At 39.5% G+C, this 19,919-nt stretch overlaps 1 protein-coding gene across 1 annotated transcript in view; it reads left to right on the top strand.

Annotated features, from left to right (window-relative positions):
* SVEP1 (sushi, von Willebrand factor type A, EGF and pentraxin domain containing 1) overlaps positions 1–19,919 on the top strand; it is a 136,967-nt gene that overhangs the window by 62,570 nt on the left and 54,478 nt on the right. The window contains exons 10-27 of the mRNA XM_068422904.1: positions 135–242; positions 479–610; positions 2,006–2,200; positions 3,282–3,403; positions 4,844–4,952; positions 6,901–7,089; positions 7,423–7,656; positions 8,172–8,333; positions 9,074–9,235; positions 10,070–10,231; positions 10,840–10,934; positions 12,124–12,220; positions 13,173–13,286; positions 14,148–14,261; positions 15,145–15,346; positions 16,365–16,522; positions 17,729–17,930; positions 18,566–18,741. Of these exons, the coding sequence (XP_068279005.1) occupies positions 135–242; positions 479–610; positions 2,006–2,200; positions 3,282–3,403; positions 4,844–4,952; positions 6,901–7,089; positions 7,423–7,656; positions 8,172–8,333; positions 9,074–9,235; positions 10,070–10,231; positions 10,840–10,934; positions 12,124–12,220; positions 13,173–13,286; positions 14,148–14,261; positions 15,145–15,346; positions 16,365–16,522; positions 17,729–17,930; positions 18,566–18,741 (2,733 nt within the window). The remainder of the gene's footprint in view (positions 1–134; positions 243–478; positions 611–2,005; positions 2,201–3,281; positions 3,404–4,843; positions 4,953–6,900; positions 7,090–7,422; positions 7,657–8,171; positions 8,334–9,073; positions 9,236–10,069; positions 10,232–10,839; positions 10,935–12,123; positions 12,221–13,172; positions 13,287–14,147; positions 14,262–15,144; positions 15,347–16,364; positions 16,523–17,728; positions 17,931–18,565; positions 18,742–19,919) is intronic.

Below are 19,919 nucleotides of genomic sequence, written 5' to 3' on the forward strand. Positions count from 1 at the left end.
GTACTTAATTTTGTTCTGTCTTCTGGTGTGAACTTAAAATTGCTGTTCACCTGACTACTTCTGATTATAGATTTCATTTGAGTGTGGGGGCAGTTCAGTAAGCTAATGTCATGCCATCCCCTCAAATTCTGCAGATGCGGAACCTCCTGTAATTGACAGATGCAGATCTCCACCACCCATACAAACAGTAGAGAATGACTACCCAGCAACGTGGGAAGAACCGCAATTTTCAGACAATTCAGGTGAGACAATGCACCCCAAAACATGCACACAACAGTGAAAGGCCAGGGAACTCCAACCTGTTCACCCTTGATCTCTTGAAGTTTAGGAATTTTTTTGAGGGTTTTTTTGCTTATTTATTTTTAAGAACACATAATTTGGAAGACATGCTGCCATTTCCTTCTCCATTTGTCAAGGTTGGGTGTGAGCAACCCTCTTTCACTTCCTGATATTTTAGGTTGTCTTTTGATTCTTCTAGGTGCTCCACTGACTGTCACTAGGAGTCATGCACCTGGAAATCTCTTTCCCAAAGGAGAGACAACAGTTCAATACATGGCCATGGATCCCTCTGGCAATAACAGGACATGTGAGATCCGCATTGTCATCAAAGGTTTGTTGTCTTAATCTTCTGGTCAAGAGTGTATGGCATTGTTTTAACTGAATGTCATAAAGGATGCAATGCCGCTCCACTTTTGCATTTAGTCTCCAATTTTTCTTTTAGTTATTCCCATTTTATATTGGAGTAACTTGAAGGCAGTCAGGATATTTGTTAGTACCAATGAATAAATTGTGTAAGACTGAAGCAGCACAGCAGTGAATTTGGTCCTATAAATTCAAATTAGGTGTAAAAGCGCTGAAATTATGATTCATTAAGCAGTAAAACTTACGGTAATGGATCCATTTTTTTCTCAGTGACAGATACCATGTGAAATGAATTAATAGGTTTTACTGAAGTCTTACTTCAAATCTGTAATTAAAAAGGAAAACTTTACAGAAATATTTTTCTAATCATCTAGAAATATTGTAGCAGGTACTAGGACACTTCAGATTTTAGAAGCTGTGTGGACCTATAGATATACTGGTGCATTTGTGTTTATTGCATAGACACCTTTTCCTCACAGTTCACTTTCTTCTTTAAAGGTCAAACAATAATTTGACAGAGCAAGTATGAAGCATGAAAATTCTGCTTCATCTCCGCTCTCTAGTGCTTATGTCCCAGTTGGACATCTGTATAAAAAAAATCTGTTAGTGAAGAGAGAATTTAAAATCACCCAGACTGGAATTTTGGTTATAGCTTTTAGAAAAGGTAAGTTGCCAACGGATGTGCTAATATCTGATTTTCTGTAGATCTTAGCAAAAACAAGCCAGTGCTTAGAATTGGCATTATTTCAAGTTCTACACTGCCTCAGCCTTTTTGTGGTTCAGTGTTTGTGACATATTTATAGGCGTTCATGATCTCCTTCACAATTGGCCTGTAAAATAAATCATAACTGAGATTTTACAGTCAGTCCCTCCTAAGATGATTCTTGAAAAGTCCATTTGTTGTTGCAGTAGTGCAGAACGGATAATGTTTAGTTTCAGAATCCAAGAAGTAATACAGTTTACTAGAATTCATTGTATGAAAGTTCATGTAAAAATTAAGATTAATGTTTTGTATTATTTTAGTAAGTACATGCTTGAGCATGCACCTTTGCAGAAGAAGTACAGAAGAATTTGAGTCTTGCATTTCTTGAGTTTTTTTAATTTCTAAATTAAATATGTATCACAATTTTTTTTAAGTCTTCACATTTCTGGATTTCAAATTCCAGTGGCAGAGTGTGAGAATAATTTAGCAGTAGCCTGATCCTACCTTTATGGAAGTAACAAGTAGTACTTCCACAGACTTCAACAGAGACAAGGTCAGGTTGATACTAGGTACTTCTGGACATTTTATCAGTGCTGTTTTCCTGTGTGCTTACTTACTTCACCACATACATCAGTATATAGATCTTTGTATTTTTCATAGGTTCTCCCTGTGAAATCTCCTTTGAGCCTGCGAATGGTGATTTTACGTGCACATCAGATGCAGTGGGAGTTAATTGCACATTGCACTGTGCAGAGGGTTACAGCTTTTCAGAAGGATCAAGTGAAAACTACTATTGTGCATATGAGGATGGTGTCTGGAAGCCACCTTATTCTCCAGAGTGGCCTGGCTGCTCTTGTAAGTGTTTTTGTTACTGAAACGAATCTGCAACTCATCAAACACTATTTTTAATGCGGAAGTAAATGAAAATATTTTAGAAATTATTACTTCTATTTAATGATAACAAATCTTCTCTGTCCTCTGCCTCCAAATTGTTACAAATACTGTGAAAGAATGCCTGGAAGTCCCTAAATGTGTTATTTCACAAGCTAAAACACAAAAATAGCAGTGAATTTGAATCCTGGGAATCACAAAATAGCGAAGATGGCAAAGTAGTCAAGGTCTGTCATTATTTTGAATTGGTATTTGAAACAGTTCGTTTACAAACACTAACAGTGTCTTTTTAGTAGGGATTTCGACAGTATTTGCAGCTTATTGATCCAAATGCACAGTGCATGCTGTACTTACATACCTAGTTGTCACCAAATCAGAAGCATTAATGTATTTTCTTTGAGATGGACACATGCAAAACTTCAGCTGTGGAATTTCCCAGCTTTGGTGACATTTTAATTATAAATGTATTAGAGCTACACATGAAGCCAGGCGTGGCACCATGTTGCATCCACTTCCGCCAGAGTGGATTTCTTGGTTTCAGCAAACAAGAGCAGTGTTCCATCTATGAGCAAATGAGAGTTATGTTTCAGAGCTATCAATTCAAAATCCCTAACTTGGACACTTAGGAACTTTGATTTGCTTAAATTCTGGATGAGAATTTTTCATATTTAGCCTGGCAGCACTGGTAATAGGACTTTTAATACTTATTGCTTCTCTCTCAGTAAAAAGTAAGTACAGAGTTTAGTTGACAGCTCACAGGTTTCTTCCATTAAGAAAATGCTGAAATAGATAAATGACAGACCTTTTTTTTAGTTTCCCTTAGCTTTCCCAATAAATTTGATGCCTGCCAAAGGGTCATATTCAGCTGCATTTGCTGACATATGCATGATCCATTTTCATGTATACAACACTGGGAATTCAGGTTGCTTATCTAAAGACATGCTTCTTAGCTTAGTGTATTCCAGTTTTAGCCTGAGTGGTCTTGCTTTTAACTCTGAAACTCTTGCACTGACCAGTAAAAATTTATTTCTCCAACATTTTTCAGTAAATCGCTTTGCAAACCATGGGTTCAAGTCCTTTGAGATGCTCTACAAAGCAACACGGTGCGATGATAACACTCTTCTAAATAGCTTTACTGATGCGTTCCAGAGTGCGCTTGGTAAAATGGTAGGTTAGTAAATACTCCTTCCTTTTCTGTACTTTTTAAAAAATGTGCCTCATTGTTACTTTTCCCAGCTAACTAATTTCATGCGAGGAAAATACAACAGAAACCCTTAAATTAAATTTGTGTTTTTCCAGAAGATGGCAAGTGTCCTTTAAAAATAAAGATGATTCACTGGCGTTTTAGTGTAATTCAGTTCAGTCTTCAATGTGGAGTTATATAGGACAGAATTCATAGAAGTGTCCAAGTAGCTTAGGAACCTGGCACTCGCAGATTTTCAGTAGGCTTCCAAAGAGAACCTGTACAGTTTTGAAAACCCCAGTCAATTGTCCCCAAACCTTGGTGCTGTTCTTAGAAGTTGGATGTGGTTATAAAATATATGTATTTTATATGGAATATGTATAACATATATCCACATAATACAAATGAATATACATGTTCCAGTTGGCTGGTTTTATTTCTGTTCCTTTCCCCTAATAGACAGCTGCAACCAGGTTCCAGTGCCTAGACTGTTACTATCAGCAAGGAAAAGATAATAAGGAAAAAATGCTTAGTGACCCACCCAAGCAATTACATCAAAATGCAACAATCTGGAAAAACAGTCAAAAAGGCTGTTTTGAATATGCCTATTCCTATTCCAAAGAATTTGGAATTCCAGCAGAGATCTGAAAAGGCAGGAGGAATCAGCAGGAGCCATCTTTCCAATGAAAATTGATACAGAAAAAGCAAACCAATTCCAAAACATGACCTAGAGCCCAACTTGCTTGAAAACTTCCTGCTTTCTGGAAAAAGCAAGAAATAGATTTTATCAAAAATCATGCATTCATCTATTCTTACTGCACTGCTTTTTTTGAGAGAAGAAATCAACAATACTGGAAAGGTTTTTGTCGAGTTTTCTGTTCTGTGGTTTTTGTCCTTCTCGGATGATTTTCACTGTCCTCTGAGGTCTCTTGGTGGAATTCATGAGTCCCTTTCCATGGGTAGGGAGAGTTGGATATGAAGAAATAAGGTTTGAAAGCTAGAAAAAAAGTGACAGCGTTGTTGTAAACCTGACAATTACAAGTTACATGGCTGGGAAAACCACAGATGTTTTTCGAATCTGTGAGCTGTCTTGTCATCTTCAGCAGGGAGAAACAAGCCTGAACTTATTTCTGTATTTTGGGATTTCACACGCAAGAGTGGTTAACTGAATGGACATCTTCTCTTATAAAACAGATCTTCTGTAACAAAGAGGTGGTGTGCCTACAAGTTGCCCTCGTATTTCCCAGCTGTATCAATAGAACATACTTCTTTGAGCAGACCTTGCCAGGGTCATAAGAGACATGAAAGGGGAAATCTCGTGTCACTGGCAGGACCAGTGCTTTACATTGAAATTAGTTTTTATAAGTTGGGGGAGGGGGCTATGTGGTTTTATTTTTTAATGTTGTTCTTCTTTGTGTTGGAAGGTCCCATCATTCTGTAATGATGTTGATGATATTGACTGCAGACTGGAAGATCAGACACAGAAACATTGCTTGGAATATAATTACGATTATGAAAATGGATTTGCCATTGGTAATTATTGATTGCATAGATTCTTAGCCATCCAGGTTTAACGCAGCATAATTCCTTTTGTTCTGAAGTACGCGGTGTGTTGTGTGAGATAGTTTTTAAAAATAACTGTAGAATTCTTAAGATAGTAAGCGGTTACATAATAGGTTTTATAACAATATTATGGAACTGCTTGCTGTCTGGTTTTGATACTGCTTCCTATATAGTGCAGAGGAAAAGTTTACTGAGGTGCCTCATGATGGGGAGGGGAAAGAAAGCACGCACACACGGAGTCCTACAAATCTGCTTGGCTAGCCTGGAAGAACACAACTTTTCAAAAACATAAAATTTCAAACCAAAGTGCTGAAAAAGTACAATAAATCGTTCTGGAGATTGTTAAGAAAATGAGTGTCCTTGATGATGGTTCAGATCAGCACAGAACCCTCACAGTGTAAAGCTATACAAGCTTGAGTTTGCCCATTAACTGTAAAATGACTTCCTGCATGCAAGGGCAGATTTTGCAGGACAATTGTAGCTATATCAGAGTGAAAGCTGTGACAGTCCTAGTGATTGCTCCCACTTTGCTTTATGCCAAGTTGTCATTTGCAGTCCATTTTCAAACAGGTTAGGGTCCATGTCCTACTGCTGTTGTCCTTGGCATTTCTGAGTCCCATGGGGACGCTCAGAGCAGAAAGGCTAAAAACATATAACTTACATTACCTATCTTAGCAGGAGACATTTTGGCAGATCGACGTCAGAGTACGTACTCTGTCATAGGACTGTGGCTCTTTTATAGGTTTATAGTGGAGTTACTTGATTGATAGAGCATCCTGCTTCCTCTCACCTTTTAGACGTGCTTCACTGAGTTTGAGAGCACATTTGTTTGTCATCAGATGTGTGTGGGGCTGGGTGTTCAGTTTGCAGTTGTCATCAGGGTAAGGATGAATATTGATGACAGCTGGAGCTAACTTGTAGAGGCACTTGGAGGAAACAGTGTTGAGGACATGGGATGTAGGGTCCTATTCTCTTCTGGTTCAGATCAACCTTTTATCAGAATAACCTTGTTGCTATTTTTCTGGAGTTTCTCATGTTTTTACACTGGGGAGGTAGGAGAGGAGAACTCTCCTCAGGTCATAAAAGACAGCAGTTTGGAAAATTAGTTGTGGAATACTCACACAGTATTAACTGCAAAGCTGTTGGGGTTAACTTATCCTAGTTTCCACTGTAAATTAAGCATAATCTAGGTGACTACTAACAAGTAATTGGCAGAATTTTTTTATATCTTTTTTTTTTAAAAAAAGGAGCTAGATCAATGAAATAGACTGTGCATCCTTAGATTTAGTCATTATGAAAAGGCAGATTATGTACAGAAACAATTGTGTAATTGTTTCTGGTTCAAAGCATGTTATAGGTGAAGGACGTTATACAGGGGATGAATTTGACTCACTATGTGTAACAGCAAATGCCTGTCTGGGGGGAATAAACACATATGGTAATGCTACCAGACTTTTCTGAGAGGGCCAGCGATGGTAGAACTATTCAGGAGTTGTGAGAAGAAGATGCAAGGGAGACATGTGGCATAGGCCGTGCTGTCTGTAATTGAGCAGGAAAAGGAAGAGAGAGCAATATGGAATTGTTTAAGAAGATGTCGCTATCAGTGAGGATCCTTGCAAGGCAGGGGAAGAGAAGTATTGCAACCTGTAATTTTTATAGCAGTATTTCTTTAAGGCTTTGGCTAACTGCACGAGAGTCAGGATCGCTCGGATACCAGTTAGGAGTGAGACTGATTTTTCCTCTTTCTTTAGTCATCGTGCTGGTACAATAGGCAGTTGTGCAGAGGCAAAGCCAGCACGCGTCATCTGGAGCTTCAAACAGACCCCGTTCTGTTGGGGATGTATTTTAGAAGTAAGTGCAGACACTTATTTTCCATATGATGTTGCGTCTCTTTTTGTTCTTTCTTAATGCCTCACAGGACCTGCTGGCTGGGGGGCAGCAAACCAGCTGGATTATTCCTATGATGATTTTGTTGATGCAGCGCAAGAAGAAGACTTATCCAAGCATCTCTCTGCCTCTGTGAAGGCAGCACCTGCTCGAGTCAAAAGGCATAAGCTGAATGTCCCAATGACTGACCACAAAATCAAGTTAATATTTAACATCACGGGTGAGAGAAGTCAAAATATCGTCCTTCTCGTCTTCCTTCTTCTTAAAAAATGTGTTTCTAATACGTTCAGTAAAACTTAGCCTTCATTTCACAAAGCCTGCTGGAGATGCAGATGACAGTTTTCTGGAGACATTCATAGCCCCATTTCATCACAGACTTTCTACTTGGGGGAAAGATCACCACCTCATGTTCATGGAGAGCATTGTGCACATGACCTGCTTTCCACTTTCCACTGGCAAGCTTGAATGTTGCACTCTTGATATACTCCAGAGTAGACTGGAAGTGCTGACTGTAAAATCTGTATGCTTTTTGTGTTTTCTGTTTATATCCCAGCTAGCGTGCCACTGCCTGATGAAAGGAATGATACATTGGAACTGGAAAACCAGCGACGGCTCCTTAAAACCCTGGAGACAATCACAAACAGGCTGAATAGGACTCTCAATAAGGAACCCATGTATTCTTTTCAATTTGCATCCGAACTCATTGTAGCTGACAGCAACTCACTGGAGACCGAGAAGGCCTTTCTTTTCTGCAGGCCTGGTTCTGTGCTGAGGGAGAGAATGTGTGGTAAGCCAGATGACTTGCTCCTTACATGTGTGTAGAATCCTTTTGAAAAGCAAGGTTTTAGAGGATGTTTGCAGAGGGTCATGGTTTGACACAGTCCAGTGCTTGTGGTCTCCCAGAACAATAAACTGCAAAAATGCTTTGCACAGTTTGACTTCCAGAGGATGTTTATGTTCCTAACTAAGGCCTGTGGAAAAAGGACGCTTTTGTACCCAGGATTACACTCCCATGGGGAAATCAGGCATATCTACACTTGGTGATACACAGCAAAACAGTGCTTGGTATGCAATATTTTAACCCTGTTAGTCTTGTGGGTGATGTGTATCTAAGATAGGGAATTGGATTCCATTTCATGTGCGTAGTGAGATCCTCGCAGTGTTCCAGAGAGACACCCTGTTTGCTGAAGAACAGAGTCACATTTCACATAAACAGGGTTTGACTAAATGGCAAGTCCAAAGGCAAGACAAGTATGTATGATTGTGCATTCTGAGGGGAACCTTCTGTTTCCAACGTTACAGTCAACTGCCCTTTGGGTACCTATTACTCCTTGGAGCATCATACCTGTGAAAGCTGCTGGACTGGATCCTACCAAGATGAGGAAGGCCAGCTGGAATGCAAAAGTTGTCCATCTGGTAGCTATACTGAGTATCTACACTCTAGGAGCATCTCTGAATGCAGAGGTGAGAACTTTGTCTTCTTCAAGACAGCCACTTCTGAATGCCTGGTGGCATCCTTCTGGTCCCTATTGTGGGAATATTGGAATGAAGTTAGCCTGTGAAATGAGGAGCAGACCTAACTGCCCCTTGCTGTATACGTAAAGAGAAAAATCCAGGTTTTCGCCCCTGCTGTGGCATGCAGGATACCTGGGCAGATGTTTTAAGAAGAGCTATCCTTTGAAGCTTTTTTTCATTTCTGTCTTCATTCTGTGAGATTGTGAGCCCATTTTGCAGGGACTAATACTCTTAAAATAATGCCATTCTTGTCCTTGCCAGCCCGTCTCCCTCCTACCATGCTCAAAGGCGAAGTGTCTGCATCCTACACTACAGTGCTCTGTCACTGAGCACCTCAGAACCACTCTCTGTGGCTTGTTCAGAAAAAGGAGTTGCTAGTCTTGTTTCCTGTTTATTGTCTTTATCATTAATTTTGTTGATTAAAAATTAGTAACTGAGTTGCAATAAATCATCTGTGAAGCTGATTGGAAGAGAATTAACTGGTTAATAATTCACAAATGCACTATCAGTAACTTACCACAATTCCTTTTTTTTGATCTTTGTACCCGTTAAGTCCTTCACAGTAGAGTAAACTCTAGAAATAAAAGTCCCTGTGACATGTATTATGATTTCAGCATTATTTCCAGAGGTTAGGAGCCGTGTTTCCTGTTGGATATTGCTTAATCTTTATGAATTCTTCTGCCTTATAGCTCAGTGCAAGCAGGGAACATACTCATCTAATGGTCTTGAGACCTGTGAAACGTGTCCATTTGGCACGTATCAGCCAGCATTTGGATCCAGGAATTGCATCTCTTGCCCGGAAAATACATCAACGGTAAAAAGAGGTGCAGTGGATGTCTCAGCTTGTGGAGGTTTGTAACAAAAGGGGCTATGAAATTTTTTAAATTACATTCTAAAAATTTCTAAATGTTGTTTAAACATCAGCTAGTGTAATCCAATTCATCTCCCCTGAGAATGAGTTCTGCGTCTGGTTAATCGTAGATGAAGCAGCATCTCCGAGCAAAATGACAGGTCATTTCCTGATATCCTGATGATTTCAAATGCCCTCCTTCTGATTTCCAAGATGGATTCTTATCTAAAGATTAATGAAATGAGATATGTGATGGGTACCAACATGAAAATAAAACCCTTTTCATTACAGAAGAGAAAGGGAATGACAGGATGTTTGTCGCTCTTATTTCCGGAACAGCTTCCACATCTTCCATACAAAAATACTGAATTTTAACACAGCTTGTTCCATGACTTTTTTCAAGAAATTGTCCTCAACTATCTTTGGGAAGCTTTGCCAGAAGGATTCCCAGCGGAAATAGTCTGCAGGGATTAGTGGTACGAAAAAGACTTGTCTTTTGTCCTTACTCCTTCTTGAAGGAAAAAAACAAAACAACAGGTGTGAAAGATAAAAGGAAAAGGAAGTGGTATTTGAAAGCTGTCCCCAGAGCAGGAAAAGGAATAGATAGAAATATTTCCCAAATACTTCCATAGTCCTTTGAGAACCACATATCACCTAACAGCACAACTTAAATAAGCATCTCCCAGAGTTGTGAATTCCTGGCAGGTTCCACCCTATTCCTTCAAGTCTGAGGAGGAGCTGTGAGGGGAGGAGAAAAAATGACCGGGAAGAGGTGGGGGGAGGTAGAGTGGGGGTGCAAGTGATCACTCAAAAAAATGTCCTTTTGTTCTTGCAGTACCATGTCTTGCAGGCGAGTTCTCTCGTACAGGTTTGACACCTTGCCACCCTTGTCCCAGAGACTACTATCAACCAGACCCGGGAAAGTCCTACTGTTTGTCTTGTCCCTTTTATGGAACAACAACTGTCACTGGTGCCAGATCCATCACAGATTGTTCAAGTAAGTCTGCTGGAGAAAGTGAATAAAGGGAACGTCTAAAGGATGGCCAGCAGTAGTCTTAACAGAAAACATTCCACTTACTCTTCTAACAGATGTAGACCTCCATTTCAACCAGTGTCGTTCACAGCTGGTTTTGCATACTGGTGTTGCCTCTGTGTTATGTAGAAGGAGTGACTGTGTGACACATACCGAGGCTTAATAACAGAGTATACATATACAGAGTGCGTATACATATATATACACACACACACATTGTGTATGTATGCTGGGTATATACACTATAGAAAGAGTTATATATGTACACAAATATATATACAAATATGTATATGCATGTATGTGTGTGTGTTTTAAAACACATAAAATATATTTTATATGTACACACACATATCTGTGTTTTAGAAATGTATCTGCTTACAAATACTTATATGTGTAAAATACATGTAAAACACTATGTGGTTACTCTAAAGCTTGGGGTTTATTCCTACAAATTCGCTCTTTTCAGCATATCTTTGGATACATTACTAACATGCAATTATTTTGCCCTCATGGAATAGGGAGGGACCTTGCCATACAGTATTATTAACAGCACTTTCATCTTTCCTCTTTAGGTTTTGGTTCTACTTTTTCAGCAGCTGAGGAAAGTGTAATGATGGTACCAGCTTCTCCAGAAAATATCAGCAAGCAGTACAAAGTCAGCAGTCAGGCAAGGACAAGATATATTTTCCAATGTTATCTCAAATGAAAGAAAGCCATTTACTGCTGCATAAGGCACTCTAAGGCCTTTTTAAATGTAATTGTTATGCTGACTGTATTTCCTGAAGAGATGAGAGCGATGGTCGTGACAGGAACACTCAAACTCTCGTCGTAATCGTAGAAGCACTTTCGCTGAACAAAGGAGGCTGCATCAGCTATTGGCAATCTTAAATTCTGGACTTGAAGCCTTCACCAGATGTATGAAATATTTATCACAATTATAAAAGAAATATAAACTCCATGGAGGAGGTTCAGCCAATCTATAAAAAAGTAGATTGACCACACTCAGTCATCTGATGTCTTCCATATGCTGAATTCCAGAAAATGCTACCAGGCATCTAAGTCCCAGTTGTAAAATCTTTATTTTACTTATTGCAACATAGATACACTTGAGAGGAGGCAAGCAGAGCTCCCTTCTGCTCTGAATACCCCCTTTGAGATACAGGCAAGTCCTCATGTGATAGAAACTACTCCAGTGACAATGTTTGCCAGAGATGGCCCCTTACCCCCACCATCTCCCTCTGAGTCTGTAACTCTGACAAGACTGCTTTGTTTGAGTCTAAAGTTAGGATATTGTGTAAACTGGAGCAACGTTGACTGATGATAAATTTGTCCTGAACCGTTCTATAACATACAGACAAGTGACAAACTGATCTCCAATGGTTTTCGTTGATCATTTACTCAAGGGCTTTGCTGAATTCAGTTTCCTGTGTTAGAAGCAATAACACCACACAGTGAAGTTCCCCACCAGTTCATCTGGTGAACAGTAGCAGGAAGTGATTAGCCAGTGTAAAAGGATGCAAAGTGGAGAACTCTCATATAAAAGATAGCATAATATAAAATGTCACCTGTGAATCACCACTAAGAAAGTTCTGACGAAACAACTGCAAAGATCACATTTTGCTTAGTAAAAGGTCATTTAAAAATAATAATTCAGATTTCTGGTATTTTTCTCTAGAAAAAAAGAATGGTTGATATGCTGAGGAGACAAAGAGGGAGAGCTAGAAGTGAATACCAGTGACTTTTTTTTTCCAGCTTTCCAAAGTGACTATAGGGTGTGCAGTTTAAAATTAGAATATTTTGTTCCACCTGTATTTCCACCTTTACTACTGTAATTGTATCATTCTTGCCTCTGGCAGGTCTTTCATGAGTGTTTCCTCAAACCATGCCACAACAATGGGACATGCAAACAATTGGGAAGTGGATATATTTGCATATGCCCACTTGGATATACAGGTAAAAAATTGAGAAGCAGGTGGAGGAGCTAACATGTTTCCATGCCCTTAACGTGAGCAAGCGTAAAGGAGCAAGACATTTCAGTGCAAGAGTATAGCCTAACTAATTGGAATATCCATCACAGATTTACCATACATAAGTATTAGGAAAAAAAGTAGTTCCTCATGTTCTTGCTGAATTATGTTGTGTTTGGGAGAAAAGGATTTTGCATGGGGTTTCTTTTAGTGAAGTTAGTGGATTTGAAAATCCTGTCACTTGGCAATATTATGATTAGCAAAAGCTGGAAATTTGCACTCTAATTCCACAAGATCTGCCTGTATTCTGCTTCACTGTTAGCTTCCTGGTTGCTTCAAAACAAACAGATGACTTATTGTTCAGCTATTATCAAGGAGTAGTCTCTGTTACTTGTGGTGGGTATTAAGTGCCACTATCTAGAACTGATCAGTCCGTTGCCCGGTGTGCATCATACTTTTCTAATAGTGTTTTGTCTCAGGTCTATGTTAAAACACAATCTAAAGAAACAATAATACACCTGAATGCCTGGTAATGTACGCAATTAATCAGTCATGTTTTCCTACACTGAGTAGTCGTGACTTCGAATCGTAGAATCACAGAATGGTTTGGGTTGGAAGGGACCTTAAAGGTCATCTAGTTCCAACCCCCCTGCCATGGGCAGGGACACCTTTCCACTAGACCAGGTTGCTCAAAGCCTCATCCAACCTGGCCTTGAACACTGCCAGGGAGGTGGCAGCCACAGCTTGTCTGGGCAACCTGTGCCAGTGTCTCACCACCCTCACGGTAAAGAATTTCTTCCTAATATCTAATCTAAATCTACCCAATATCTAATCTAAATCTACCCTAGAAACCTACCTGTAGCAATTTATGAATTCTATGTTTCTGAACAATTTCAAATTTTGTCTCCCTGTTCTCAGTCCTTTATTTTGCATTCTAGGCTTGAAATGTGAAACAGAAGTTGATGAATGTAAATCATCTCCTTGTCACAACAATGGCATGTGTAAAGATGGCATTGGGACCTTTGTTTGCCATTGTCAACCAGGCTATTCAGGTAATTTGTTTCACTTCATAGCTCTTCTTCAGACAGGCATTGTTTCTGTGCCAAGTAGATAACACAAAACACAAGGGCTATATCCGTGGAATTATAACAAGAAAGCATTCTGATCTACAGGTTAGAGTAAGGTTCAACTGTATGCGAATAGGTTTTGAAATAAAAGGATGAGCATTCAAGGACAGTCTGTGTGTGTGTGTGTGTGTACATGTATGCTTCTGTTTTGTGACATTTCTGGTCTGAAAAAAATGGAATGAAGTTTAGGGAATGAGTAAATACTCACAGGGAAAATGTTTGTGAGACTGAATATGGCCTGACCAGACAAAGCATTTATGCAGTTGCTTTACTGCCACCCTATGAGTAAGTGAGTGGGCTTTTTCATATCTTTTTTCTCAGTCTTTCTAACTTCCACCTGTGTGCATGTTGAAGGTATTGAAATCTTTGGGAAAACTGACATGCTTGAGTACTTTGCCAAAACAGCGCCTAATTTCTAAATATTGAGGAGATAATTTTTTGTGATGAAAAAAACAGGCCTGGTATTTTGCACCAGAAATGGTCTCCCTCATTTTTCTTGTTTATGGCTATACGTTTATCGACAGCAACACTTGCTGGATATTTTTTAAACTTTATAAAGACAAACCATGGACTTTGCATCTTTTCCATCCTGGCATCTAAGTAACACAGATGATCTCTGTAGATGTTTGCAGTAGTGCAGTCAAACATGAAATTTTATCACCTGATCTCAGTAGCCTTTTGCTATGCAAGCAGTACAGTGCTGTTCTCTCTTCCACATTCAGTCACTGCAGCATGCAGACCTTGACTATGTCTTGAATCATGCCTTGTAACTCTTGCTGTTTGAAGGTCTCTTGTGTGAGGAAGACATAAATGAATGTAGCTCCAGTCCGTGTTTGAATGGAGCCCACTGCGTTGATGGCAAGAACGGTTACCGCTGCACTTGTCCAAAAGGGTTCGCAGGTACATCTTTTTCTATTTTAGTCAGACTTCACTCCTTCTGACCAAAAAAGATGTCTTCCTACCCTGTCCAAAGTATTTCAATCTCATTGCTATATATTACATATATTATATGTTGATATACTAGATTCCCTAGGTCCGTGTAATCTCTCTGAGTCCTTGTAGTGTAAGTGTGGCTTCAGAAGGATTTAATAAGTGATCAGTCTTCTATTCCTAATTTTGCCATGAACTTACTGTGTCATGTTGAGGAGAAAATAAGGACATTCATATGGGTGTGAATTGTTTTTTTTTATTTTATTTAAAAAGGAAAAATATTATAACAGTAGACAACAGGGTCTATTTTAAAACTACTCCCCATCCCCATACTCAGCTTTCTACTGCTTTCACAGATTTCTGTAACAACTAGACGTATCTGCTGATTATCATGTTGCCAAAGACCTCCACTATAAAATCAGATGCAGTTTCTTTGTTCTTGGGAACTTGTAACATAGAGCCTCTTTCACAGCATCATGTGTTTCTGGCTTTCATGTTTCTCTTTAGAGTTAAGGTTCTGGCTAAGTGCCTTTTGTAACAGCTTTTAGTTGCTCAGAACAGTTTCTTGAGTGATTTCCTGATTCAGCCCAAATTACTCACATAATGGTCAATACCCATTTAAATTCCCCACAGTTTTCTACAACTGCAAAGATTGTAACAATCTGTACAACTGTAATTCTTCTAAGACCACTTAACCTTAGTTAATGGAGTAAATCCCAAACTTGCATGGCTACTCTGGTGTTTGCTGTTTCCCAGAATAAGGCAACAATCCTTAAAAAACAGAGATGGGTTGGTAATGTTCTTTCTTAGGTTAATTTAAAGCGGAGCTGTGACTTTGTTCTTTTCTTCTCAGGTGCCCACTGTGAAACGGAGGTCAATGAATGCCTTTCAAACCCGTGTCTTAATAGGGCTGTTTGTGAAGATCGAGTTGGCAGTTTCTCCTGCAAGTGCCTCCCAGGTTTTACTGGTGTCTTGTGTGAAAAAAACATCGATGAGTGTCTCAGCAGACCCTGTAGGAATGGAGCTATGTGCAGAGATGGTATCAACAGCTTCAGGTGAAAAACAGATGATTGATGTAACACAATGTGCAAAGTCAGATATGTTGTGGTGCTTCAGCTTGCGTAGATTTCGGCAAGGCATTTGGCATGCTGATGAAATATAAATGGGCCCCTTATGCACACTAAAGGAGATTTTAAAAGGCAAGAAAATAAATCCTAGTGTCCTCACTCTTAAAAAATTCCAAGGTAGACAGCAAAGAAAATATGCAGAGTTTGAAGTGTGAGCATGGTAGGACTGCATGGTTTTAACACTGGTTTTCCAAAAGAAATCCACTTTCCCAAACTTCAGGGGCTTGCTTTCCAATAGAAGAACAGGTGATAATCAGTTATGGACCTGATAATACTACATTTTTATAGCCTTGAAGACGGGGATAGCTGTACATATTGAGAATATAGATATTAAAATACAAACACTGATGTAATCTTCCAAATGTTTATTTTTGTGCTTTAGAGCATCTGAACTCAGATCAGAAGTTACAAATACCAATAGCAGTGTCATATCAGAGATCACTGTAGAGAGATGGACCAGCTGTTACTGTCTGGGTTTAATAACTCTTTTCCTCCCCAAAGCCCCAGAAGTTTTGGTGCCTTTCGAACACCTTGGTTTTCCAAGTACCAGATGTTTTGATGCCTTCCTGCTTCCTTGGGTTTCCTTCTGTGCAAGCATATCTGCCTGAAAAGTCAAGTACCTCTTGTCTGTAATTCTGTGGACTCTAGAAGGCATGCTTCACTCACAGGAATGCAATGGTTGCCTCTCCCAGTTTCATATGAAGAAACTCAGACCCTGTGTTTAAATATTGTATTGTTCCTATCGAGAAGAAATATTATGCAGCTAATAGAATTCAAGCATACATAAAGGAACAACTGAAATAAAACTCCATTCATTCTGTAGTATCTCTTCTGTTGATTTTTTTTTCAATATATGCAATTCCCATTGGCAGACCTGGCCTCCTGGCCAGGATTCTTTGTTGTGACAGTGGCCACCTTTGAAGTGTGCTTCTCTTTTCCTCCATAGGTGTCTGTGTGTGACAGGGTACACAGGACTAAACTGTGAAGTGAACATCAATGAATGTGCCTCCAGTCCCTGCTTAAACCAAGCCACCTGTGTGGATGCTTTGAACTCGTACGTTTGTAAATGTCCCCCTGGCTTTACAGGCAGCAGGTGTGAAACAGGTACACAGGACCAAGTGTCAGAAAAAGGTGGCTTGACTAAGTCTCTGGGCAAGATTTGCACTGGGTGGGCTGATTTCATATAGCTTCCCCAGAAAGCAGCTAGGGTGGTGGGACTCTGAGAGGCTGAGTGGAGCCTGTGTGACTGCAATGTTAATAAGTGCAATTGCAGACAAGTAACAACATGTGTGCTATGTCATATTTGTATTCATTTCTCTTTTCTAAGGCACAGTTCTATCTTTTTAATACCTAATACGTCTATCGAGTTTAGTTCATACTTGCTCTCTGTATCTGAGTTAATTAGATCTTTCTGTTTCTTTTATTTCATGTAGGGCTTTGCATCACAGAGTTAGAGGTTAGTATGTGGTAGTCTCAGCTTTAGAAGTCCTAAAGGAATCAAGTTCCTTATGGCAAAAGGGCTTCTAGTTCCCTATGGCTGGGCGAAATGGGTCACACCTAGTGCAACCTCTTGGATGATGCCAGAGTTAGGCCACACAACCACGAGGCTCAAATCCATTTGTCTTTTAGCCACTCCATGAAAATTATAAAGTGTCATACTAGTAGCTGGTGAATCTGTAAACAGAAGCTGAAGAACCCATGTTGACTTTACAGGGGCAATAGAGGACATACAGGTCATTCAGACCTGCCTTCCAGTGTTGGAGTTTAATAATACCTAGCTTTCAGAAGAGTTCCAGTTCATACATTTACATGTAGTATCCTTGTAAAGCATGTCACTCTGCATTGAAGCGCAGCACAGAAGTGCTGTTCCTTGCCAGTGTAGTGTATTTCAGTAAGTCCAGAACAGAAAAAACCTCTCTCTCTTTTTTTTTTTTTTTTTTTAAATCTTGACTTTTGTGAGTAAAACGGAACCAGCTGATGACACCTCTTCAAGTCATTGGATGGCAGATGGATATGTCGTTTTGTTGAGAGAGGAGTGAAAAGCAAGGTTCATGTTCATTGTTTGTTAGATAATCAGCTTCTTTTCCAATCATTTTTCTTCAAACTCTGTGTGTTTTCTAGCCTTGGAAAGCTCTATATGCTGGCTGATATTAGACTGCTATACATTCTTTCTACCTCTGATCAATTTTAAAGTGAATAATTTTTGTAGACGGGTTGCATTCCATTTTATTGCATTTGCCTTGATTCCATTTGATTGTCTTGCTGGGTTTTCAGGAATGTAGTTCTGAAAACTCTTTGTCTTTGTTGCAGAACAGTCCTCTGGTTTCAATCTTGATTTTGAAGTCTCTGGTATCTATGGATACGTCATGCTTGATGGTGTCTTCCCATCTCTTGGTGACATCACCTGTACATTCTGGATGAAATCCACTGACACCACGAACTATGGGACTCCCATTTCTTATGCAGTGGAGAATGGAAGTGATAATGCATTTCTTCTGACTGATTACAATGGGTAAATCACAGTTGTGCTTTTCTGTAGCTTACAGATGTCTTGAATTGATAAAGCAAGCATAGACCAGAAGTCTGAATACCAGCTTTGCCTACTTCGGGGTAGAAAAATCTTCATCCAAACTCCGTAGCTGCAGTTGCCTCTTTGTTTTGTTTTTCTCCTTGCTTTGTTTCCTTTACTTTCTGCCAAATAGAAGAGTAATGGCAAGAAAGCAGTGAAGTTTAGAAAGTGGGATATTTTTGTCTGAACTATGTTTACATTGTATTTAAATGACTCATTGAGACAATGAATGGCTGAAATGGAGCTCGGCACCAAAGTACTTGCAGTGTGACTTCAAAAGTAGGGATGGACTCGAGGGGCAAGTTTAAGAATCCACTATGCAGACATGACTTGAGCCTTCATGTTTTGGTACAAAAGCACATTACTTATTTCACCATGATTTGCATATGATAACTGTAACTTCCAGGTTCTCTGAGAGAGAGGTATCTTGAGGGATGATCTTTCAAAAGAGATTTCTTATATGATGTAGACATAGTTACCTTGTTTGGTAAATAACATCTCTTTGAGTCATGTGGGACAGGTCATGCTTTGAAGTTGCAACATGCAACTGAGTATGCCTTCATCTTCCTTCCATGCAGCTGGGTTCTTTATGTAAATGGAAAAGAGAGGATCACGGACTGTCCTTCAGTGAACGATGGTAACTGGCATCACATTGCGGTCACATGGACATGCACAGATGGGGCATGGAAAGTGTACATTGATGGAAAACTGTCTGATGGAGGCAGTGGGCTCTCTGTTGGCTCAAAAATCCCTGGTATGCTTCATTTATTTTACACCAGATCTGTTGGCTTCATTCTGGTTTTATGGCAGGACTTGCTATGCCTGCAAGGAAATGTTTATTTTGGTATTTTTAGTATGTTTTCACATTTTCAACATTTATGCAGGGCTCGTGTTTGCTATTCTTGTTCATGAGGACAGTTCCCTCACTCAGCCTTGCTCAAGACAAAGTGCACATTTCTAGGGTAAACTAGGAGGTAACTTGTTTTGGAGGTGACAGAGTTAAGTCCACAAAGGAGCCTGTGCTGAGCTGATTTTGGAATGGCTTTGTGGAAATAGGTTTCTCACACAAAAAAACTTAAGTTGAACTGGCATTTCCCTTACAAATGTGTGCTCAGAGTTGATTGAATTAGCCTTCTCCTATTACTTTCAGACATCTTTTTAAAATTATGTTTGTATTTTTTCCTAACAAGGTGGGTTTTGCTATTTCATTGTTTCCTGTGATCAGCGGTCTTTCCAGAAATATCAGAAGACATGAAAAGGAATACCTTTAGCACTGAAGAGCTGTGAAAGGCCTGATATTAGATTGCTGCAAAGAGATTTTGTTTTGATAGTGTTTTCCTACTACCACCATCTGAATTTACATAGAGTTTCAAAAGACTATCCATATTGAAAAAGAATAGTGAAGGATTTTAGTCTCTGTACCTTATGCTTGCCCTGGTCTTTTCCGATTACATTGGAGTTATCTCCAGAGACAAGACCTAAGGAAGTGTGCAGTCTGCATTACTTTCTGCCCTTGTCCACACACCCTGTGACGTACAAAATGCATGTCTATATCATCTGTGCTATTGGTCGAGGAGAGGAAATTTAACTTATGGCATGTCAGAACGTTGACTGTCTCATCACCGGTGTGCTTCTGAGAGTTTGGAATCAAATTTGTTCCATCTGACTTTCTAAGCTTTTGTTTAAAGCAGGAAGTGCAAGCAAGCACTGTAAAATATACCCCACATGCTCAAAACTGCATTTTGCATTGCTCTGCAGTATGCTTCAAATACTGAGGTAGAAGTGGTCTCTTAGAGCCAATACCATTCCTGAAGCAGCCATGTAAAGTTTCTGCTCTCATCAGCATGAGTTTAGCATTAATGCGTATTTCAGAGTCACTTCCAAATTGTTATACTCACTTACCTCAGTCTAGCATAAGGCTTCCCAGAGGTT

The sequence above is a fragment of the Nyctibius grandis genome, chromosome Z, assembly GCF_013368605.1.
Source record: "Nyctibius grandis isolate bNycGra1 chromosome Z, bNycGra1.pri, whole genome shotgun sequence".
NCBI classification, from domain to species: Eukaryota; Metazoa; Chordata; class Aves; order Nyctibiiformes; family Nyctibiidae; genus Nyctibius; species Nyctibius grandis.